Below are 25,222 nucleotides of genomic sequence, written 5' to 3'. Positions count from 1 at the left end.
GGGTTTTTTTGATTGTTATTTGTTTGAGTTTTGAGGGGCTTATTTTTTTTTTTGTTGGTTGGTTTTTCTTTTAGTTGTAAATATATGTAATTCACTTGGAGCCAGATGAGTTAGAGGCTCATGCTACCCATTCATAGAAAAATGACTTAGAAAAACAGGCATTCCATTTTCAGTAATTAAGTGCTTAAAAGAGCACAAATGGTCTTCAGCAGTTAATGTTACCAAATATTGTATTTTTGTATACATATATTAATAACGCTTCTATTCTGTACCTTAACTTGGTTTGCCCTGTTGTTTCCACTTACACATCCTATTCTAGTGTTGATAGTGTTTATAGCTTCTGTTGGCATTTGCTTTCTTGGAGGTCCGTTTGTCAGTGAAGAAGGTAGGAAAAAAATTAGACCACAAAATAAGAGTTGGTTAGAAGAGGTCAGCACTACAAGAGCAGAGCAAACGACATGGTGAATGGTGACATGGTGGAATAGGGTAAATTTGAAAAACATAGGTGGAGGTTAACTGAGAATGAAGTCTTACATGCTGATGGTTTCTCTGAATATATTTAAGATATGTGTGACTTTCTTACCAGAAGAGTTGAATGAAGAAGAGCTCCAGCTCTGGATTGTCTTGCAGAGACACTATTTTGACTGTGTTTGGAAAGGGTAGGAAGGTCCTGATTAATGCTAGCTACCTGAGAATAGTAGATATTTTCCTTGCCATTTTTAATCAGGCTATTTTGGGAGGAAGGAGAAAAGAGGATACAGATGCAGAGATAAAAGGCTAGTCAAGTTGTACTCAAAACCATCGCTTTTACTCTGTCTCAGGTGTCCGTAGCATAGTGGGTATGGTGTCCACTTTTACTGGAAACAGTTTAGCAAAAAGGAGATGCATCTGAAGCAAAGGCAATGACCCTGGCCTGTACAGGAGGAGAAAGTGGCAAGAAATAACACTTTGCCTCTCCTTTACTTTAAGGGGAACTCTGAAGAGCAGGGGACCAGAATTCTCTGTTGTCTTCCAGAGATATTTATGTAAGAGCATTAGACAGTAGGTGACAGGGAGTTGTGACAGTGTTCTAATCCTTATTTGAGGAAATATTTAATGTTCCTTGCATCCTACCCCTAGAGATGTGATACCAGTATCTTGGTAATTAGTAGTGCCAGTTCAGGTGATTAATTCTGTGGAGGTCAGCAGTGCTATTTTGCACTAACGTGCCTTATTCATTGCAAGAAAAGGTACTCAAATTATGAACCCTTGCTGGTCAACATAAGATAACACTCTGCAAATAAGCTTTTTAGATTTCATCTGATGCTGGTAGGCACTGCAGTGTAATGGGAATTCTGCATGCTGTTGACCTTTTTCTTAGTAATGTCAGCAACGCCATGCTGTGGGAAAGGGGAAAAGGCATTACATAAACCACCTACCAGTTTACGTACTTGGAAAATGACTTGCAAGTATGGAATGTGTGTGTAGTAAAATTGCAAACTACAAAAAATCCTTAATATGAATATATTTAGGGTTTGTTTGCTGTTTTTTTCCCTGAATTCTGTATTGATTTCACTGTTTCATGCTTCGGTTTTAGGACAGCAGTCATGAAAAATACCGACTGTTCACTCCTTGTTTGTTCCACTTACCCATTGGCCTTGAGAATGTTTATGAAAACAGCTGTTTTAAAAAGCTGAATCTATACCCTCTGTGAATGACACCATAGGGAGGGGATTGTAGAGAGCAGCAGTAACGATGTCAAAAAAAGAAAAGAATTATTCTTGGAGAACCTTCATCAGCAGGTGAATGTATTAGTGAGAACCGAGAGTGTTTTCAAAGTGTGGTACCTCATACTACTGCTTGTACCGTTGTTTGACTTGTGTGAAAACTACTAGAAACTCAGAGCAAAGGTAGGAGCAATTAAAGGGAAACTTCACTTGTTTGTTCCTGAGTTCCCCCTTTACTGAGGGAGATGATAGATGTGAATTTTATTTTTGAATGTGTGTGTATGTAAATATATGTACCTTTATGCAAATAATTCTGTCTTTACTCTTAGGGTTGGCATCTAGCACAGTAGGATTTAATCTGAATTAATGCTCATGTGAAAAAAGGTCATAGTAAATCCCATGACGATTACAGATTTATGTTTGTTTGTAATAGACAAGGCTTGCTTAATATGTACGGGTTTGAGAAAAAGGAAGGCTTCTCTCCATTACATTAGGGTTTTTTTATCCAGAATTTTTGTTTGCCCACTCCTATCAATAAAAAATACTTGAGCACACACCTGCAATGTATGTGTAATTAATTTTTAAAATTGTTAGTACATATAGTCAGTTTATAGTTTATAAATTATAATTACTACTCTACTGATGCCTACATTATAAAGCATGGACAAGATGAGAATATGCATTCAGGGCAAGGTTAATTACTAACAATAGTGGATGTAGATACATATTTCACATAGTCTTGATAATTCTGATTTTTTTTTTTTTTTTTGTTCCAGCTTCTTGTCAGATGCAGTTACATTGAACATTCCAGTTGTACTGGTGTTTCAGAATGGCACAAGCTTTTTCATTTTGGAAAACAAAACTGAAAATTTTTATTACTGTACAAATAAACTGCAGCATTGCAAGGATCTGTAGCAGTATAAATAAATGGCACCTTACAGTTAAATTAGTATTTTAACATTAAAAAAAAAAAAAAGAAAAGAAAAATTACTAGTGGTGTCCCTCAGGGTTTGGTTTTAGGGCCAGTGTTGTTCAATGTCTTCATTAGTGATCTGGATGAGGCAGTCGTGCACCTTCAGTAAATTTGCAGGTGACGCGAAGTTGGCTGGGAGTGTTGATCTCCTGGAGGATAGGAAGGCTCTGCAGATGCATCTGGACAGGCTAATTGATGGGCTGTGGCAAATGGTATGAGGTGCAATGAGGCAACGTGGCGGTCTTGCATTTGGGCCACAATAACCCCATGCAATGCTTCAGGCTTGGGAAAGAGTAGCTGGAAAGCTGCTCATCAGAAAAGGCCCTGGGAGTGCTTGAGTGACAGAGCTGACCATGAGCAGCTTGTGCCACGGCAGCCAAAAAGGCCAGTGACATTCTGGCCTGTATCAGCACCAGTGTGACCAGCAGGGCCAGGGCAGTGATGATCTCCCTGTACTGGGCACTGGTGAGGGTGTATCTCAAATCCTGTGTTCAGTTCTGGGCACCTCACTACAAGAAAGACATTGAGGTGCTGGAGCAGGTCCAGAGAAAGGCAACGGAGCTGGTGAAGGGCAATGGAGCGCAAGTGTGATGAGGAACAGCTGAGGTAACTGGGGGTTTTAGTCTGGAGAAGAGAAGGCCTTGGGAGATCTTACTGCTCTCTACAGCTGTCTGAAAGGAGGATGAAGGTGGCTGGTCTCTTCTCCCAAGCAGTAAGTGATAGGACGAGAAGTGATGGCCTCAAGCTGCACCAGGGGAAGTTTAGACTGGAGATTAGGAAAAATTTCTTCACTGAAATGGTAGACAGGCATTGGAACAGGCTGCCCAGGGCACCTGGGAGTCACCATCCTGGAAGTCACCATCCTGGAAGTCACCATCCCTGGAAGCATTCAAAAACCATGTAGAGACCCTTAGTGACATGGTTTAGTGGTGGACTTGGCAGTGCTGGGGGAATGGTTGGACTTGATGATTTTAAAGGTCTTTTCCAACCTAGTTGATTCTATGATTCCAGATTGTCATTGTTTCTTACTTTGCAGTGTGGTTTACAAAGAGCTTGTATAGGAGTAGAAGTATCAGCTCTGTCACTTTATTTTTAGCTTATGGTAATAATATTACAGTTAGCTTCAGCTGGCAGAGGAGGGAGCTATTTCTCCTTCATGAACACCTTGGAGCAAATACTGCAACTAGGAGACTGCCTCCTTAGGTAATGGTGAAGGCTGTAGCTAAATCCTGGTAATCCTCACAGTTAAAAGAAGTAGGGATTGTGTTTCTCACCAGGGAGGCTGGCTTTCATAGATACATTTCTCAGTGTAAGTAGTGAGGCAGAGTGACTGAGACCTGCTCATGTGATAATACAAAGCAATGACTCATTGTTATATTTTGTCTAAACACTACATGTGAAACAAAAATAAATCCAAGTACAGATAATGACCTAGTGATATTACATCTGCAGAGGCAAAGTGCTAGGAAAGGTTGGTCTCTGGGTTGAATTGATATGGTGTAGCAAATGGCTAGTATCAATGCTGGATAGAAGTTGAAACTGAAAACTACTGCTAGTTTTTCAGTAAGACTTCATTTTCCTTACCCTGTTGTTTCATTATGGTCTCTGCTTAAGAGACATTGCTTAAAAATGCCACAGAAACATTTTACTTTTCCATCTGCTGTGAGAAGAAAAGGTAGTTCTTTTTTCTTCCCTTTACATAACTCTTCCTTGTTTGTCCCAGGCAAGTCTTTCCGTATTTTGTTGACTTTCTTGATTTCTAGGAAAAGTTAGATAGGTCTATGTTTTTACTTTATTGCTCCTGCTTTCTTACAAGTATTATTAAAAAAAAAACCAAAACAAATAAGGTGCTCCTTTATATTAGAATTTCTCTGGTAGTCTGGTAAATTTGTAGTCTAGTCTGATGCTGGTCTAAAACTGTTTCCCATAAGAGATGAATAAAACCAAGAAAAAACCCAGTTGGTCATCAAGTCTCTCTTTCTGTCTGCCTTGTAGATACTTACCTTTGGAGATAATTAAGAAATAGCTCTTAGGCTGAAAATTTCCATTCAAATTCTGTTTGAATATGTAACTAGTCCTGTTACGCAGTAGAGGTTTGGATTGTTTTTTGGGGGGGAAAGGCTTTGGGGGTTGGTTTTGTGTTGGGCTTTTTTGGTGGGTTTTTTGGTGTTTGTTATTTTTTTTGGTAGTGTTGAAACAGAAAAGTTTTCTTTTAACTGCTGGCATTCCCAGGTAGTTTGGCTGGGGAGTGAATTCTCCTCCTGCCCCCCGGGTTAAGAAAACATTTCTGTGAGAGCAGGGGCAGTGGCTTTGATAGAGGGAATGGCTGAACTAAGTTCCTTGTTCTTCATCCTTCTCATGATGACACCTGTGTTCCTGTGTTAGCATGAAATCACTTGGAATTTTCTAGTAGTAAGTTTTTCTTTAAAAAAAAATTAAAATACCAGTATCATAGTTTGAAATGATGATTTTTGTTACACATTGTGAAAGAAGAATTATCATTAGAAATGCTAGACCGAACAAACTTTTTAAGTGTGGGAAAATCAAAGCACCTGAAGTTTTTGATATTTTCATCTTGGCATAAATTTGTTCTCTTTTGGATCTTTGACTGCAATGACTTAAGTGATAAACAGAAAAATAACTATTCTCTCTAATTTTGAAAGTATTTTTCATGCTGAAAGCGGAGCATTTAACCTGTATCTTTTACTATATGGTGTGTTTTGGTTCCCCATCAGTTACTTTTGGTTTATATATTTTAAATTTCCCAGAGGAAAGTCCTTTATATGGAGCATTGTAGCTTTTGGGGATTTACAGGTATTGCATGTCACGGAATCGTGCTTGGTACAGTCTCAGCAGTCTGCAGTGTTTTCTTTATTGCATATGTTTATGCAGAACTTACTCATGTATTACCCCACTTCCTACCTTCTTTGCAAACAAGAGCTTTAGATTTTGAGGTGATAGCGCCGTCTTTGCGGAGGTTATGCCTCCAAGTCAACATCCTGCAGAAGCTGGGAAGCTCAGGCTGAAACATTGTATGGAAGGACACAGTGAAATAAATACAGGCTGGTAGTCCTTAGAGCCTATCAGTTGCTTGTCCTGTGGCCAGTTAGGAGAAAAGTTCTTCACAGTTCAGTGCAAATGAAGATACATCTGTTAATCTTGCCTATTTTTTCTGTGCACTGTAGTTGCATTAAGACCTCTGGCAGTATGTGATGCATGTTTGCGGAAACACTAGTGTAGCTTCAAACATTTGTATTACTTTGGCTTATTAAAGTAAACTCTGCACAACATAGTCTTGTGTGCTTCAGCTGCTGTAGTGCTTTTTACTAGTTACTTTCAAACTTTTTTTAATCACTGCCATAGCATCCTAAGATTTGATTTTTATTTTAGCAAGTCATTCCCTAGTTTTAAAATTACTTGCTGCTGCTCAGTTTGTATTTTCTCATTTCCTTGTGCTGACTTAACACCGTGGGATAAGAAATTTTATTAGGACATTATTGATATAATGTCCTTTAAATTTAGGTATGGGGTTTGTTTTTTTTTTCTCTATGTACCAATTAGTTATTACTCTACAGTAGTGATCCTGCATTGTCCTTCATATATGGTAGCATTAGGGCAGCTCTAAATCAGTTGTGAACATTGTTATTTGTTCTTTCTTCTTGTTTCTTGTAATTTTGTTTTTTTTGATCTCCCCTTCTCCTTTACCTGCAGCTAGCTGGTCTCTTCATAAAGAAAAAGATTTCAAACCACTCAGATTCACAGTTGATGGGAAATTTTAACTGATGTGATTTTTGCTTATTTACATAAATAAACCAGAATTTCAACTCTCTACCCCCACTTTGGTCTCTCCACCATTCTCTCCTGTAGCTGGTTTACATGTTTATCATAATGTTGCCAGTTTTTTTGACCAACGTAGTTTATTTCAGTGTCAACTACTTTAGAAAATAGGTACTTTGTTTTGGTTGCCTCTGGCTCTGTGTGGGATTGAACCTATGAGTGGAACTATATTGATGCATATGAAATGTTTTACTGCTATATGGAAAACTAACTTAATTACCATTGTTATGGCTTAATGTTTTGCCTTTCTTTTAGATTTGGTAATCCACATTATTATTGTGCTGTTCGAGCAAGCCTTATCCTGCATGGAAGTATTTGATTCCCTTCCTCCAGAATTATGTAGGATCACAATTTTGGTGGCTCGTTGTCACTAGGACTTGTCTAGCTAGTATTTACTTGTGTCTCAAGGTTTCTCCATGTTGAATTTTCTTCAATTTCTCTTCGTTTATAGTTAGTGCTGACTTCCACAGTCCCCCTGACGTTCATGTACGGTACTTTGCTGTGCAAACAGGATGTTTGGGAGCAGCCTTGTGTCCCAGTTTTCCTCTCTGCAGATGCAAAGAAACCCAGCAGTAGGGTGTATCTCTGTATCTCCTGCTTCAGAACCAGGAAGCTTCACCATGGTCTATTTCTCTTTCTTTCAAAGCTGACAGTTGCAGATGGCTGATTGAGGTGCAGTCTGCAGAAGTTTGTGAATAGCTTCATCTATTTTCTTTACTTGCATAGTGTTGTTGGTGTTGGCAAAAGCAGAAAGAGGCATGATTTTACATTGTTTTGTGGTTTTAAAATGGATTAAGTATATTCTAGGGCAGAGGATGATCAATCTGTCCTCCCTATACCCCTGAAATACCTCCAGCTGACTGTCAGCCAGGTGAATTGTACTCACTAGGTTTTAATACCAGCTTTTGGTTTTACCCTTTTCAATTCTGCTTCATGTTTACTTTGTCTTGTGTTTGCAGTCCAGGTGTCAACCTGCAATTATTTTGCTCTGTGGTGGTGTGATTCCAGTGTTTTTTTCTCATGGTATCTTTGAAATATGGTAGTATTAACCTCATGAGTAATTTTATTAAAATTTTAATTTGGCTACTTGTTGTAGAACTCTACTACTTTAACTCTACTTGTTTCCCAATTTTTTTGAATGGTCATATTTATCTTTAATTATTGTGCTTTCTTTGTATGTTACATGAGGTGTAAAATGAATATATAGGTAGAATAATCTGGCAACTCAAGTATATGCCAAGGAATGTGCCTCAGCACAAGTCTTACTATTGGTGACAAATTCAGAGTTGTCTATATGGGGGATTTGGCTGCCATTAATTTAACAGGAAAACGGTCTGCATAGTTTTGTGGTTTTGGGTTTGGTTTTTTTTTTTAGAGATAATGTGCTTCTAAATTTTATTTTTTTAAATGATCACTACTTATCTATAAAGATTGTAAAAAATCTTATATTTTAATTGGACAGATCTTTGTGGAATAGACTTAACTGCCAAGAGGTGTGTAGGTATATATGGGGTTTGATGGAGCTAAGCAAGAATTTTGGAGAGGATGGGGATGGAAAGTAAGAAACATTTCCACTATTTTTATTTCCCATGCTTGACTCCTCCATATTAATTTGAATGTTCTTGCTTTATCTTGCCTTTTGTTACGCTTCACAAAGAGTATGATTGCACTCTGAATTCTCATCTTTGTTTATTTTTAATTTTATTAATCTCAACTTATTAAATTGACTGCATCCATTTCTGTGCTACCCATTTGTCTGGTCTAACTTAACAGTTGATTTATATGTGAAGCAAAGGTGACTTTTTTTCTTTTAATCCTGTTGCCTTGGCAAATATGTAATACCCTTCTAACTTCTCATTGTAGCCGATCGGATGACGATTCCGGGTCAGCATCAGGTTCTGGATCTGGTTCAAGCTCAAGCAGTAGTGATGGAAGCAGCAGCCAGTCGGGTAGTAGCGACTCTGACTCTGGTTCAGAGTCAGGCACTGAGTCAGAATCAGAGTCTGACACATCTAGAGAGAAGAAACAAATTCAAGCTAAACCACCAAAAGTTGACGGATCTGAGGTAAGCAAAACACATAAATGAACTCTTTTCAAGGGGAGGTGAGGTGACCCTTAAAAATCTGTCTTATTAGTTTCAAGGGCAGGTGTTATTTAAAAAAAATTAAAAGAGATAACATAGTGTTTTTAAATAGATTTTAATTTGGTTGGATTACTGAATGCATGTGCTTAACTGTCTTAAACAGTTTCTTATGGATAAGTACTTGGGCTGACACTTTTAAAATTATTTCTGAGTATTTTGAGTTAAATGGTTACCTTAAATTTCATCACACAGAAGCACACAATAATTTGCTGGAACTTATGGAACACAAAGGCACATGTGTTATTTCTGAAATTCTATTTTTTACATTGTTTCTCTAATGCTTAGTTTCCTTGTATCAATAAATGATTTTTATAAAAATTCCAAGCTTACATACAGTTGGCTTTATCAATAAGTTAGCTAAATGCAGGAAAGAGTGGTGTTTAGAAATGTCTTAAATATGGTGGGCCAAAACTACTTGCATTCTTCTCTTACATGGACTTTATTGGCTGGTAGACCATATTTATGAAGGGTAATCATGTATTAGTTACCACAAGAACTGAAGACCATTAAGGGTTGTCTGTTAATATTTCTGTTCATGTACTTTAGAATTACTGTGTGAAAAAGAAACTTAACAGGTAAGTGACCTAAAAGGATTTATCTGGGTCAGTTTAAAAATCTACTTCATAGATTTTTTACTTTCTACAATTTCTCTAACTATTGTTAAACTGCACTGTTAAACTGCTGTAGAGGTTGTCCTGGCAATTACTATATAACTACCTGTTCTGCAGAAATCTTATTAATTTAACCTATTATTAGGGCGTGGAGTGAAATTTTTTGATTGATAAAATTAAGATTGGTCTTAATAGCAATGCTACTCAAAGTAAAAATGTGGAAACCAGAGACTTTCAGAATGTTTTAACAGACTCTTGCATCTCCATTCCTGTGCAGTTTTGGAAGTCTAGTCCAAGTATACTTGCGGTGCAAAGGTCAGCAGTACTCAAGACGCAGCAGCAACAACAAAAGGCAGCCTCATCAGACAGTGGTTCAGAAGAGGTGAATAACATAATTTAGATTTTTAAAATATATTAAAAGTAATATCTCATTGTCCCATAAGTTAGAATAAAATTAAATAAAGCCAAGTTATATTCTCTTACCTGTGTAAAAGTCTGGGTTTAGCCTATAAAAGTAACATTCAAATAACTGATGATTTTATAAAGAAAAGTATAAATATCTCTAGTTACTTGTTTTCAAGTTAATTATGCCAAAATTATAGAAGCCTTAATTATGGAGTATTTTTAGATGTAAGTACTCTGTAATACATGGTGAAAATTTTCAAGCACGCAGACCCGCATTTTATTTTTGGCTTCTTGAGTTTTGTAAAGGCAGTTAAAAATGCTAGAATTTTTTTTCAATTTAATTCTGTATAAAGGTAAATGCTGCAGTTTATGGAATAAAAAAAAAAATGTTTTGACAAATTTTGTAATAAGTTACTACAAAAGAATTGTATTTTAAGAGTGACTCGCATATTCTAGGTATTTTAAAACCTAAATCATAGGCTAAAGAAACGTTGACTCTGCAGGACGAACATCTTTTAAGGACACTAGTGATTATGAAGTGAAATTTACTTATGAAGCAGTCTTTTTCTCCTGTATTACAAAAACTCTGCGATGTAGTCACACTAATTTGATTGGTTTTCTGGTTTTTTCTGGTTTAGCAGCTTATCATTAAAACTTAAACACAGAACTTAATCACCTATTGTTAAAACAGTAATTCAGTATTCTCTTTCAGACAGATGTTTTTCAGGATATAACTTAATCTAAATTAAACTGAATCCCAGTGAGATTGGTTTTAGGAAAATCTGATATTAAGAGGGTTCTTGTTTTTTCTTTGAGCACAGAGAAAGAATAAACATTCCTAGTTCTTAAACTGGTGTTTAAATGTGAAAGAATATGGAAGGTGAGAAAGCTGTCTGGTAGAGAGAGGGTAGATTTTTATTAGGGTTTTGATAGAGCCATCATCTTGATTAAGTTGGGGCAATTTAAACCATGATTTTTTTGTGTATGACAATTACCTGACAATAACGATTATTTTTTAAAACAGGGTTTCTTTTTTGATTTCCCTAGAGCTGTGCTGGCACAATGTATTCATATATGGATAAATACAAAACCAGTAGCAGTCTTTATCTCATTCTGCATTAACAGCTACACTGTGGGGAATGACGAGGGTAAAACCTGAATAATAATGCCTCCAATGTGAAAATGGGACCTGATTTGTTGTTTAATGATGTTAGAAATACTTCATTCATTTTGTAACGACAAATTGGTGTGGTTACTTTTGCTTCACCTGCAGGACTCATCAAGTAGTGAGGATTCTGCAGATGACTCTTCCAGTGAAACCAAGAAGAGAAAACATAAAGAGTAAGATATTTTTATAAGTAATTTTTTCTTTTTTTGTCATAGTGACATATGCTCATAATTCATTCTTCATTTTTCCACAACTGAAATGCTTAAGTTCCCTTTCTAATTCTTCTTGATCTTGCATTTCCAATTTTGATAAATCTTTTGGAATATTTAAAATAAACTCTAAAAGGTACATCTGTATGGTACTTTTGAGCGAACAAGTGCAGTGTTCTTCAGAAACATTCATCAATGCTGTTATTTTAAAAATATTGTTGCAATTTGGTTTTGAGCTGAAGGCCCTCTCTAAAAATTCTTGTAGAAATGTGAAACTGCTTAAATAGGTTGTCTCACAACAAATTTAAGTTAGAATCTTAGTTAATGGCAAATTCTTTTGGCCTGTTTTTTTTAGGTGGTTGGTTTTCTTATTTTTTCCTCGGACATGTAGAAATTATTGTAGTCCTGATAGTAATAAACTTCATTGACTAGCAAAGAATTTTAACTGAAAATAAGCTTCATTCTAAATGGTAGATCAAAAAGGATGTGAAAAGGATTATATATTGTTGTTGCGGCAGTGAGAGGCAGTGACATGCGTTTTTTATGCATGATGTGTAGAAATTTAACTGCTCTATCATTCCTCTTTTCCCAGTTCATGAGTCCCCTCATTATTGAGGGTTGCCAGTATATAGAAATGGTAGTACTGACAAAGATGTATCTTTCCAGTTAAACTTGTTAAGTGTTTTGGTTTCTTAATATCATGTTAACTCATTTCTTCATGCTGAGATTTGTTTAGAGGTCCAGATTTTTTTTGTTTTGGATTTTAAATCTACCTCTTGGTAACAGAAAACTTAGTCCAACTCCCTTTGAAGCCATTGGGCATTTTTACTTATCTGTTATTCATTGATGACAGTTTATTCAGTGATGACAATTTTCTGTCTTATCAGCTGAAATAACCATTAAAAGATTTTTATTTCTGTGAAGAGTGTTGAAATTACAGCGGATACCCTATGAATGAATCCCTGATGTAAAAAAAAAAAAGTTACTTTTTTGTCTTTCAATATGTACAGTGAAGACTGGCAAATGTCAGGGTCAGGGTCAGTATCAGGAACTGGTTCCGATTCTGAATCAGAGGAAGATAGGGAGAAAAGCAGTTGTGAAGAGAGTGAATCTGACTATGAGCCAAAAAACAAGGTCAAAAGCCGGAAACCTCCAAGCAGGTAAGAAGTCATTCATTTGGATACTTTGGTACTATTTCTAATAAGCAGTTTAATTGTATATTGCTGCTCTATATTCAAATAAAGACATTAACGCTTATTAAAAAAGAGTGTTTTTAAAAGCATTGTTAACATACTGCTTTCTAGGAAAATCCTTTTCTTGTCTGCTGTAACTGAAAGTGGAGTAACTTAGTATTCCTTAACTATGTATTCAGAGAGCAATACAGAAGGTTCATAGTTGTCCCTGTTGTGTCATTATCTTCCAGAATTAAGCCAAAAAATGGGAAGAAGAGTGCAGGACCAAAAAAGAGGCAACTTGATTCATCAGAGGATGAGGAGGAGGAAGAGGAGGATGATGATGATGATGATTATGATAAGAGAGGATCTCGTCGCCAGGCAACAGTCAACATAAGTTACAAAGAAGCTGAAGAAGCCAAGACAGATTCTGATGATTTACTGGAAGTTTGTGGTGAAGATGTTCCACAAACTGAAGAAGATGAATTTGAAACTATAGAAAAATTCATGGATAGTCGCCTTGGACGAAAAGGAGGTATTTTTCTTACTTTTTGTTGTTGTTGTTGTTTGGGGATTTTTTTTTTGTTGTTTGTTTTTATTTTTTTTTTCGGGGGGGGGGAATGCATTTGTTTGTCTGTTTGTTTGTTGGTGGTGTCCTTAAGATCCTGGAATATGCTGTGGTACAACTTCAGCAGATGTTCTCAGCTGTAGGTCATCTGTGAAATTCACAAACAGCGATAATTTTAAAGTTACTAAAAAATCATCTTGTCTTGTCTCATATTCATAAGGATGTTCCTTTTTAAAGTTCCTCTTAAGTGTTTCAAAGTAAAATGTAGAATTTTCTACCTAAGTAGAAAACAAAAATAAAGTGGGATATAGCATAAATGCATACCATACTGTTATGCTGCTGTTGTTGCAGTTTAGTGATATTTGATAAATATAAATTATATACAGTGGAGTGGAGAAAGTCCAAGAGCTGACTAATAACCTGAATCTTGAAAGATGGTGTTGGCAAGGCTAAGCCACTGAGGTTATGTTTTCAGATATTGCTGTACAAATTGTCTTAATACAGTGCAGTGTGTGGAATGCCTACAAAATGCATCTAAAATTTCAGAGGCACACTTACATATGAGCTCTTGAAAGTATTTTGTAAATATTGGTAAGCTTTCATATTTCTGGTAGTAATGGGTTGCAGTGTCTAGAAGCTCTGTGTAAGCGTTCTGAATCTGCAAATTAGGATTCTAGTTATAAAACCAAATAAAAAGAAACCCAGCACCCAAACCCTGGGGCCCTTGCACTTCAGAATTGCCTTTCTCCATTAGTTATACTCTCTCTCTACAGTTTCTGACCTGTCTCAGAACTTGCACTCTTCTTCCTCTGTTTTCTTCTCCCATCCTGTCCTGAATTGTAGTGTATCCTGCTCCAGTGCATAATGTTATTGCTGTGGTCAGAGGCTTTGGAACTCAGCTTCTTATATTCTTCCTGCCCTGATGATGTTGCTGCCTGTGCTGTCTTTTGTTGTTGCCACTCTCTGTGGCTTTATTTAGCCCTACAGCTTGCTGGGCTCATTTCCTTAGCTGTCTGTCCTCACAGAAATAAGCCTGTTTGCTGCTGCTAGTAATCTTCAGCTGTGATATAGCCTGTACTTAATTACAGATTTTCCCAGGTAAGATAACAAAGGCAGACAAAGTAGACAAGTTTAGAAAGAAACAAGTTTATAGTATCCCCTAGTAGTACGTTATTGGTGTCTCAAGACTGACCAAGTATGATGTCAGATATCTTTTGTATGCTCAGAGATGAGCCTAATACAACAGAAGATGACAAGCAGCATTAGTAGTGTTCCCTGGTGATCACTGTAAAGACTGAGAATGCAAAGAAAATTCTGAGGAATAAAGCAAAGATACTATAGGTTAAATGCAGAAGTTTTGATTGCTCTTTTGATTCTCTTTTGAGTACTTGTCCATGTGTTTACATATTTGCCTCATAATTGTTCAAATAAGACTAATGACATGAGAACTGTAGACACTAGTCAATTGTATACTCATCTGAAGGTATCACTAACTGCTTTCTACACTAGATTTCTTACTGGTTAAGTTATCACAATGCACACTTAATTAAGTCTTATGATGTTTCTTTCTTAGCCACAGGTGCTGCAACCACCATCTATGCAATTGAAGCAGATGGTGACCCAAATGCTGGATTTGAAAAGTCAAAAGAGCCAGGAGAAGTACAGTATCTTATTAAATGGAAAGGTTGGTCACACATCCATAACACTTGGGAAACTGAGGAAACACTGAAGCAACAAAATGTTAAAGGAATGAAGAAACTGGACAACTATAAAAAAAAGGATCAGGAAACAAAACGATGGTGAATATTTTTATATAGGCTTCCTCAATACTTCTGTACCCTCCATTAAAATACTCTGTGAAGTATCACAGTGTGCTAGAGATTGGAAGGGACCTCGAAAGATCATCTAGTCCAATCCCCCTGCCGGAGCAGGAACACCTAGATAATGTTACACAGGAATGTGTCCAGGCGGGTTTTGAATGTCTCCAGGGAAGGAGACTCCACAACCTCCCTGGGCAGCCTGTTCCAGTGTTCCGTCACCCTCACTGAGAAGAGGTTTCTTCTCAAGTTTAAGTGGAACCTCTTGTGTTCCAGTTTGTACCCATTACCCCTTGTCCTATCATTGTTTGCCACTGAGTAGAGCCTGGCTCCGTCCTCGTGACACTCCCCCTTTATATATTTATATACACTAATAAGGTCACCCCTCAGTCTCCTCTTCTCCAAACTATAGAGACCCAGCTCCCTCAGTCTTTCCTCATAAGGGAGATGCTCCACTCCCTTAATCATCTTAGTTGCCCTGCGCTGGACTCTCTCCAGCAGCTCCTTGTCCTTCTTGAACTGAGGGGCCCAGAACTGGACACAATATTCCAGATGCGGTCTCACCAGGGCAGAGTAGAGGGGAAGGAGGACCTCTCTCGACCTACTAACCGCCCCCCTTCTAATACACCCCAGGATGCCATTGGCCTTCTTGGCCACAAGGGCACAGTGTTAGCTTATGGTCATCCTGTCGTCCACTAGGACCCCCAGGTCCCTCTCCCCTACACTGCTCTCTAACAGGTCGTTCCCCAACCTATACTGGAACCTGGGGTTGTTCCTGCCCAGATGCAGGACTCTACACTTTTCCCTTGTTATATTTCATCAAGTTATTCCCTGCCCAACTCTCCAGCCTGTCCAGGTCTCGCTGGGTGGCAGCACAGCCTTCTGGCGTGTCAGCCACTCCTCCCAGCTTAGTGTCATCAGCAAACTTGCTGATAGTACACTCAATTCCCTCATCTAAATCATTGATGAATATATTAAATAATACCGGGCCCAGTACTGACCCTTGAGGCACTCCACTAGTTACAGGCCTCCAACTAGACTCCGCCCCATAGACTACAACTCTCTGGCTTCTTTCCTTCAGCCAGTTCACAGTCCACCTCACTACCTGATCATCCAGACCATACTTCCTCATTTTAGCTGTGAGGATGCTGTGGGAGACTGTGTCAAATGCTTTGCTGAAGTCAAGGTAGACCACATCCACCACTCTGCCATCATCCATCCACCACTCTGCCATCATCCATCCACCGTGTTGTTTCCTCATAAGAGGCTAAGAGATTGGTCAAACATGATTTCCTCTTGGTGAAGCCATGTTGACTGCCCCTCATAACCCTCTTATCCTTGATATGCCTTAAGATGGCACCAAGGATAAGGTGTTCCATCACTTTCCCAGGGATGGAAATAAGGCTGACCGGTCTATAGTTAACCCGGGTCCTCCTTCTTGCCCTTTTTGAAGACTGGAGTGACATTTGCTTTCCTCCAGTCCTCAGGCACCTCTCCCGTTTCCCAAGACTTGGTAAAGATGATGGAGAGTGGTCTAGCAATGACTTCCGCCAGTTCCCTCAGCACCCGCGGGTGCATCCCATCTGGACCCATGGATTTATGGATGTCCAGATTGCTCAACTGGTCTCTAACCCATTCCTCATCGACTAAGGCAAACTGCTCCGTTGACCTGACTTCATCTAGGGTCTCAGGGGTACAGGGCTCTTCAGGACTGCCTGCAGCAGAGTAGACAGAGACAAAGAAGGCATTCAGTAACTCTGCCATCTCTGTATCTTCTGTCACCAGGGCACCCATCCCTTTCATCAGCGGGCCTACATTGCCTCTGGTGTTAGTTTTATCTGCCATGTATTTGAAAAAGCTCTTTTTGCTGTCCTTGACCCTTCTCGCCAGGTTTAATTCTAAGGAGGCCGTAGTCATCCTAGCTGCCTTCCTACATCCTCTAGCAGCAGCCTTATATTCCTCCCAAGTGGCCAGCCCCTCCTTCCATGACCTGTAAACTCTCCTCTTCCACTTGAGCATACCCATCAATTCCCTATTTAGCTACGCAGGTCTCCTGGCCCTCTTCCTTGACTTCCTACGTGTCGGGATGCTCTGATCTTGAGCTCGGAAAAAGCAATCCTTGAATGTCAACCAACTATCTTGGGCCCCTTTACCTTCAAACAGCCTTGCCCATGGGATTTCCCCTAGCAATTGCTAGTACTCTACTGATTGTTGAGAATAGGTGTTCTGAATTAGCTGTGTGATTGGTAACACCTGTAGCTGTAGTAGTTGGGTCTCTCAGTAAGCATACTGAGTTGTTAATGATGACCTAGGTCAGATGCAGCAGTTTTTGTAGTTGGAATTTCTAAGTTTTCCCTTCAAAGAATCTTTATAAGCAACTTTCATATGATGCTTATATTCAGAGCTTTAGAGCTGCCAAATTTTCTTAGTTTTAGAACTATACAGTATAATAAGCTTTGCAAATTAATTCCCATTACAGGCTGAAAAATGCTTCTCCAGAAGATGTGGAATATTACAACTGCCAGCAAGAGCTTACAGATGATCTACATAAACAATACCAGATAGTGGAAAGAATAATTGGTATGTTACAAATTTGTGAACAGAAAACAGTGTTGAGAATATTCTGTATGTTCACTGTTTGTACGTTGCACGTGTAATTAAGAAATTTGGTATGTGAGTATCACTCACTTTCTAATCCAAAACAAAACTTCAGCTAAAGAGAAAAGTTGTCATACTGTCTGTACTATGAAGCTAGCTTATGTTGTCTTATTATGTAAAATGAGTGCTTTTATAAGATAAAGAAGTAAAATGCTGATCAGGTTGCTCTGATGCATTTCTGCAGCTCATTCAAATCAGAAATCAGCGGCTGGTTATCCAGACTACTATTGTAAATGGCAGGGTCTGCCCTATTCAGAATGTAGCTGGGAAGATGGTGCTCTCATTGCCAAAAAGTTTCAGGCACGCATTGATGAGTACTTCAGCAGAAATCAATCCAAGACGACTCCCTTTAAGGATTGTAAGGTATGTAATTTGCAGTGGTTTTATAATCATTTGTACTGGGCCTTGCTGGGATGGAGTCAGTTATCTTCATAGTAGCTTGTATGACTTATGTTTTAGATTTGTGACCTAAACAGTGTTGTAACACAGTGTTTTGGCTATTGCTGAGCAGATCTTGCACAGTGTCAAGGCCTTCTCTGTTCCTTGCTGTGTCCTCCCTGCTGTGAGTAGTCTGGAGGTGGGCAATGGACTGGGAGAGAACACAGACAGTACAGCTGACCTAACTGGCCAAAATTATATTCCATGCCATTTAATGTGATGATAAAACTGGGTGGGCTGAGCAGGGGTTCAAAGATGGCTGATTTTTGGAGACTTGTTGATCATCAGGCTGCTGGTGTGTTAATGTATGCCTCCCATTCTGTCACTTGTGGATTTTTTTTCTGTTGTGGGTTTTTGTTTTGGTTGGTTGGGTGTTTTTTCCCCTTCACCCAGTAAACTCTTTATTTTGATCCACAAGTTTTTCTTTTTTTTTCCCTTTCAGTTATCTCACCAGTCCCACTAGGGTGGAGAGTGAGTAAGCAGCTGGGTCGTGGCTTAGCTGCCCGCCAGGTTCAAACCACCACGCCAATTGCGATTAGCAAATATGTGAAAACTTTCTATGAATCCAGAGATAAGATACATATTATGAAATATTTTTGAAGGTTTTTCAGAATAGCAATAATATATACTAATCTATATGGAAGGTATCACTACTAAGGATAGTTTTTTGTAGATGCAGGTCCACTGAGGTTTTACTGGCATTTAAAGGTGGGCTTATGTAGTATTGTAGTTTGTTCTGAAAGTAAATTTTGAGTGAGTTAATGTGATTCCCATTGTGAAATTCAGATTAGCAATCGGACTAATTTCAACTTGCAGATCGTGTTTTTAGGCGGCCTAGTTTTTATCGATGGATGAAGACTAAACTTGGTGACCCAGTAGATCTCTACTACTATTTTTTTCCTGTAGGAAGACATTTTGGCAACTTTAGTCAATAGTAGGACTGATGATCAGTTTGCTTTTGACAGGTTCTAAAACAGAGGCCAAGGTTTGTTGCACTGAAGAAGCAGCCATCGTACATTGGGGGACATGAAAGTTTGGAGTTAAGAGATTATCAGTTAAATGGATTGAATTGGCTTGCTCACTCATGGTGCAAGTAAGTGTGGCCTGAAATAAGTTTTTCTGTTTGTAAATTGTAAGCTTTTGTAAAACTTAAATTGATTTTCCAGTTTGTTTGTTTGTTTGTTTGTTTTTTCTTGGAGGGTGAAGGTTTTCATATAATAAGCTCAAACCAACCTAAAACAGTAATAGAAAACCCAAAGCAACTGTTCTGACATGTCAACATTAGCATTATAAAATAAGACTCATAAAGGAGTGTTTGCAAAATTTTTATTAATTTTTTAAATATAATTAAAATATTAAGGGAGGATGGAAATTGGTTTTATGGAAATAAATGTCAAAATGTATAGTTGGAAAATCTTAAATTTGTATGAGTGGGTTTTATGCTTCACAAGGTAATAATTTCTTCTTGTCCAATTCCTTCCCTTCTCTATACCACTTCCCTCCTACCCACAATTTTTTTTATTATATATATATATTTTTTTTTTTAGAGGGAATAGCTGTATTCTTGCGGATGAAATGGGTCTGGGTAAAACAATACAAACAATTTCTTTTCTGAACTACCTGTTTCATGAACATCAATTGTATGGGCCTTTCCTGCTGGTCGTGCCACTTTCTACCTTGACATCTTGGCAAAGAGAGATTCAAACTTGGGCTCCTCAGATGAATGCTGTAGTTTACTTGGGAGATATAACTAGCAGAAATATGGTGAGTATTTCTCTTGTCAGTGGAAAGGCTGGTAGATAATCAAGACTCACTTCATATTTCTATCCTGTGCTCATCTCAGTATTTTGGTTAGGACTGAGCCAATACTTATTGAAACAATGTGTGTTTAAGATGCAAATTGAAAACTTAGATTTGATCTGATATAAATGTGTGAAAGATTTCCTTCCTTCTTAGCGGTGAACAGGATTAAAAAATTTGGTCTTGCATTTGAAAACAAATTATTTTCTGCCACATGATTATTTACATGACTGTAGTAAAAATAAATAATGTAAGCAAGCCAGTCATGATCTTAATTTATTTTTTTGAAATGCAGTTGGTTTGTTTTCTTTAATGTGTTTTCTGAATGTTACTAATCTTATCCATTAAAGTAAAAAATGTTTTGTAGAAATTCTTTGCTGTTTATTCTGAAGTTTAAACAAAATATTTTTGGAATACATAGGTTGGAAGTTCAGGTTTGCATATGTTAATATGTTGTGCTTCTTTTTCGTGATCATTATTTTATGACATTAAACAGATTGCTGCAGTACATAAATTCATCGTAGTCAACAGACCTTTTTTTCTCTAGCTTATAGTTCACTTTTTTTTTTTGTGTGTGTGTGTAGATAAGAACTCATGAATGGATGCATCCACAGACCAAACGGTTAAAATTTAACATACTTCTAACAACGTATGAAATCTTGCTTAAGGATAAGGTAATCACATTTCTTCAGAGAGATAAAAATAATTCCTCCATTGTAGAACTCTCTTTAGACTTACATGTGTTTGGGTTGTGGGCCATTGCATTTATAGACAATGATAGCTCTTGCTTTTTGAACTATGACAGTGCATGGTTGGAGTTTTGGGTTTTTTTTTTTTGTGCGTGGTTTGTTGGTAGGGGTGGGGCTTAAGCACTTCCTGATTTTCTGTATCTGTGGTGAGGTTTTCAGTCATTTTCCATTTTGTTAAGTGGGTAGCACTTCCTTTTTCTTTAGTTTGCTTGGGATTTGCATTCTGTAATAATCTCCCATCTTCAGTAGCTCTACTTTGCAGACTACCATCAAGGAGCTGAAAAAAGAGCCTAACCCCAGACATGATTCAGAGCTCTGAAATTCCATGTAGTTTCTCCTTTGTTATTGTGCATACAGTAGTATGTATACCTGTATTAATACTGTCTCCATAGTGGTAGCACACAGTTACTGTTAGTCCTTCTAACAATATATGGAGATTTTTATGGATAGTCAAGAAGCAGACCATTTTTACTTCGTTTGTACATGCTGGGAAGAAGAGGTCAATAGTGATTTTTTTTCTGTGATGTAAAAATTAGTGTGGGTCAGGCTTCTGGCCATTTTCTTCCTTTAAAACTTTAATTATGCAATGTGTGTTTGTATGACATTTCCCCCCTCATCCATTTTTTTTAAAGTCATTCCTTGGTGGTCTGAATTGGGCGTTCATAGGAGTTGACGAAGCTCATCGTTTAAAAAATGACGACTCTCTTCTATACAAGACTTTGATAGACTTTAAGTCTAACCATCGTCTTCTTATTACTGGAACCCCTTTGCAAAACTCCCTGAAAGAGCTTTGGTCTTTGTTGCACTTCATCATGCCAGAAAAGTAAGAGAATTTTACATGATTCTTTTTAACATTTTTTGGTCAAGGTTGTTACTGTGAAATAGTGTAGTGATTTGAGAATTGATAGAGAATCATACTGAAAGATAATGTAAATGTTTTATATCAAAGTAGATGCATATATGTTTTCATGAAATAACACTGGTAACAGCTGTCTTTTTTTTTTCATTTTAACAATCCACAGACATCAGTGTATCACAGTGATCAATGCATGGGTGAAGACCTGGAAAAAAGGCTTCATCTTAGCCTAAGAGGAAAACAATATGGGGAAATTTACTCTGAGAAAATAGAGTGGAATCTTTTCTGTGTTAGTACTATTAATGAAAACAAAGTTGTATGAAGATTTGCAATACCTTGTAGTTCAGTTACATAGCTGGTTTTCCCGTATGGTTTGCATACAGTTGCAACACAGTTACTGTGTTGACCTTATTTTGTACTCACTTTTGTTTATACCTCAGATAAATTGTAGCTCATGTGTGAAAGCACATATTCCTGTCAGGCGTACTGTAAATGCCAGGATCATAACTCTATTTAGTTTAAGCTATGGATTATACTGTCTGCTTCAGAACCTTACAAGCAGAGCCACTATGGTCTAGTACCCATTCTTCATTTGATGGTGAAGTCTGTTCTCCTAGTCTGTGGCATAGAGGATAGTCATGCTTTAGGCAGGCAACAGAAGCTGCAAAACATACATTAAGTAGTCTCTTGTTCTCTTGCACACCCTCCAGCTATGCAGGTGGTTGTTTTTTTTTCTTCTCTTGATAAATGTATAATAATGGAATTTTTGTAACCATCTAGGGAAGTATCCTTGCAGAAGAAGAGGTATGTTCCATTTCCACTGGGGAAGTTAAAATTTAATTATGTAGTTTTTTTTTTTTTTAATTCCTTTCTCTATTCATAGGCAAAGTATTTGGAATTTCTTGTCAGATGAAAATTCAGAAATTGGCTAAATTAAACAGAAGGGAAGAAATCTGTATGTGTGTGCGCACTCTTTATGTTGTGTTTAACACATTCTGTCTTTGTGTTTTCTTATTTCTTGAATTTTGCTCCTTCAGGTCATTCACAGCATGTCAGTATTTTGTGTTCATTCTTCTTTGTTTTGTTGAAGGTTTTCCTCCTGGGAAGATTTTGAAGAGGAGCATGGCAAAGGGAGAGAGTATGGTTATGCAAGTCTTCATAAAGAACTTGAACCATTTCTGCTGAGAAGAGTTAAAAAAGATGTAGAAAAGTCTTTACCTGCTAAAGTTGAGCAAATTCTGAGGATGGAAATGAGTGCATTACAGAAGCAATATTACAAGTAACAACACTTTTTAAGTTGAGCTCTTTCAGTGATATATCTACAAGGAATTTACTGAAATATAATAGTTTTTATAATGCAGTTTGAACTTCAGGCTTCTAGGGTTTCACAGCAGTAAAATTCTTGAAGCAAGGGTTCAAGAATTATACTAGTCTAATGTCACGTAGCTTTTGTTTGGCATGGTTGTACATTTTGGGGCGGATCTGCTTTTTTCTTTGGCTTGATTATATTGTGAGAGCTTATATCTGTCTTGCTTTCACATATGATTAGAATTACTTACATTGTACATCTTACACTATAGGTGGATTTTAACGAGGAATTATAAAGCCCTCAGTAAAGGTTCAAAAGGCAGTACCTCAGGCTTTTTGAACATCATGATGGAGCTCAAGAAGTGTTGTAACCATTGCTACCTCATTAAACCACCAGATGATAATGAATTTTACAATAAACAGGAGGCTTTACAGGTAATGACACTTTAATATTATACATATATATAAAAGTTCTATTTTATATCTGTAATATTTACACAGTTTTATGGTGCTCTGGAGGTTTATTTATTCTAAGTATATTAAGAAGTGACAGGTTCTCTGGAAAACATGCATCCTGTATTTTACAGGTGAGTGAATTGATTCTTGTTTCTTAATTAGAAATGAATAATTGACATATAAGTGACTAAATATTCCCAGTTTTAATTACAATCAAAGTAAAAAGGAAATAGTTTGAAACAGGGTGTGTATTTTCATGCAAAATAAACCTACCTAAGTAAAATAAAACAGCTAAGAGGGTAAATATAGTGTGAGTGGAAGTGCATGTAACTGGCAGTGCTATACCCAAAACCTATGTGACAGGAGGAACTGATCTACAGAATACTTTGAAGCTTTTTTTGTAGTCAAATACTGTTTTCTGTATGCCTGCGAACAACCAAAGTGAAAGGAAATGGTAGTAATGAGCATCAAAAGCTCCATTATATTTTGCTACTTCTTGTAACAGATAAAACCAGTTACCATCACTACCAAAGATGATATGCTGTTTCTTCTGGTTTTTTAAGGTTAATACTTGTACTAAATCTGTTGAGGATTATCTGTTGAGCAACAGATAAGAAGACTGCTGTTATTGATGCAGTTTATGCCAACATAAATATTTCTAAAGATTTTTTTTCCTGTAGTTTTTCAAGTTCATAAATAACTTTCTAAAGCTACTAGTTTGTGCAGTGAAAAATGTTCTCCTTTTTGGCATGAAGAGTAAATCACCTAACTAAACTGAGCATTCCCTAAACTTGTCCCAAGCATCTTCACATAACATTTTTAACATTAAATTTCACATTTGCTTGAGTTTCTGTTCTGAGAAGGCTTAACAAGCTTTAGATGGGTTACAGTGTTAGGCACCACAAATAAGATTCTTACTTTATCTTGTGATAAAGAGAAACTTGATTGATAGGTTTTGTTTAAAATACTTAGAGAAATAAGCAGCAGTACCTGTTCCTTTTCAGAAGATGTAAGGCGAAGAGAAAGTAGTACCAAGATAGTTGTGTTTTATTTTTTTCTCAGTCTTAGATTTCACTGGTTACCAAATTTGATTTTATACTTTGCAGAAAGGAATTTGGGTCTACGTCATAACTGCTTAGATTTTTAAGCCATTTTACGTTTACTTCATCTTTTGATGAGATGTTAAGATGTGACTTTAAAAGGGAGCTGAACATTTCTCTTTTGTGATTTAGTAATCCAGTTGATTTCAGTTAGAATCAACTAAAATCAGAGTGAACTTTTTTAGTTAATGCTGCATACTAGTAAGATTATATAGCAGTGATGTCTTCTTGTGTTTGGGCTTTTTTGTGTGGGGTTTTGGGGGTTGTTTTTTTTTTTTTGGCTGGTTGGGTTTTTATGGTTGCTTTTTTTTTTAGTTTGAGGAGATTACATATTATATGCACATCTTAAATTATGAAATTCTTCAGAAATGTCAGATTTTGCCTTTTTTGCCCCTTTTTTCTTCCCTCAGCACTAGAAGGAAAAGCAAAACTTGAATATCTAACCAACTGCTGTGTATAATAATGCTGAGATGAACTTATTTCTTAATATGTATTTCTTGGATTTTGTAGCATTTAATACGTAGCAGTGGGAAACTAATCCTTCTTGACAAGCTACTGATTCGTCTGAGAGAACGTGGCAACAGGGTTCTGATTTTCTCACAGATGGTGAGGATGCTGGACATCCTAGCAGAATATCTGAAGTATCGTCAGTTTCCCTTTCAAGTAAGAATCTTGGTGGTAGTAGCCAAGAAGCTTTGATCTTGAATATTAGAAAAATCTTTTCTTTACCTGAGGTGACAACTTGTTCAGAGGATATGAGCTCGCTGACATTCAGAAACCCCCTAGACATGATGCTGGGCAGCCTGCTTTTGCTGTCCCCAGTTAAGTTGGGGAGTTAGACAGTATCACGTCCCTTCCAAACTCATCTGTTTTGTGAATATGATCTGTACCACTTTGCTTAAGAAGACACAATAAAACATGTTCTCTTTTGATAAAATCTGGCAATTGCTATATGCTAAATAATAATTTGATGTTAAATAGATGAATTAAAAAAATACAAGAATTAATGCATCATAGGTTTTCTTTTTTTCTTCACATAACAGGTTTGGCATTTGAGAATTTGGGGTGCTCTGATTTTGAATATAGCATAAGAATTACTTTTTAACTGTAGCATTCAATCTCTTTAGAGACTTGACGGATCAATAAAAGGGGAATTGAGGAAACAAGCACTGGATCATTTTAATGCAGAAGGTTCAGAGGTATGATTTTTTTCTCCTAAGTAATCTGTTTTATTTTTTCCTGAGAAAT

At 37.2% G+C, this 25,222-nt stretch overlaps 1 protein-coding gene across 6 annotated transcripts in view; it reads left to right on the top strand.

Annotated features, from left to right (window-relative positions):
• Positions 1-25,222, top strand: part of CHD1 (chromodomain helicase DNA binding protein 1) — a 59,577-nt gene that overhangs the window by 13,716 nt on the left and 20,639 nt on the right. For 4 of the 6 annotated variants that reach the window (XM_057430401.1, XM_057430405.1, XM_057430400.1 and 1 more), the window contains exons 3-18: positions 8,380-8,581; positions 9,548-9,652; positions 10,949-11,016; positions 12,063-12,212; positions 12,476-12,759; positions 14,366-14,591; positions 17,089-17,189; positions 17,452-17,630; positions 18,671-18,798; positions 19,253-19,469; positions 20,090-20,179; positions 20,887-21,077; positions 22,201-22,389; positions 22,691-22,853; positions 24,485-24,637; positions 25,102-25,173. In XM_057430401.1, the coding sequence (XP_057286384.1) occupies positions 8,380-8,581; positions 9,548-9,652; positions 10,949-11,016; positions 12,063-12,212; positions 12,476-12,759; positions 14,366-14,591; positions 17,089-17,189; positions 17,452-17,630; positions 18,671-18,798; positions 19,253-19,469; positions 20,090-20,179; positions 20,887-21,077; positions 22,201-22,389; positions 22,691-22,853; positions 24,485-24,637; positions 25,102-25,173 (2,518 nt within the window). Of the gene's footprint in view, positions 1-8,379; positions 8,582-9,547; positions 9,653-10,948; positions 11,017-12,034; positions 12,213-12,475; positions 12,760-14,365; positions 14,592-17,088; positions 17,190-17,451; positions 17,631-18,670; positions 18,799-19,252; positions 19,470-20,089; positions 20,180-20,886; positions 21,078-22,200; positions 22,390-22,690; positions 22,854-24,484; positions 24,638-25,101; positions 25,174-25,222 lie in introns of all 6 variants that reach the window. The other 2 variants (XM_057430403.1, XM_057430404.1) reach the window with 2 other exon arrangements.

Source organism: Pezoporus wallicus, unplaced genomic scaffold, assembly GCF_028554395.1.
Source record: "Pezoporus wallicus isolate ANWC-B61680 ecotype Strahan unplaced genomic scaffold, APGP_CSIRO_Pwel_v1 contig_3573, whole genome shotgun sequence".
Taxonomy (NCBI): domain Eukaryota; kingdom Metazoa; phylum Chordata; class Aves; order Psittaciformes; family Psittacidae; genus Pezoporus; species Pezoporus wallicus.
Note: the sequence above shows the minus strand (reverse complement) of the source record. Positions and strands in the feature narration are given on the sequence as shown.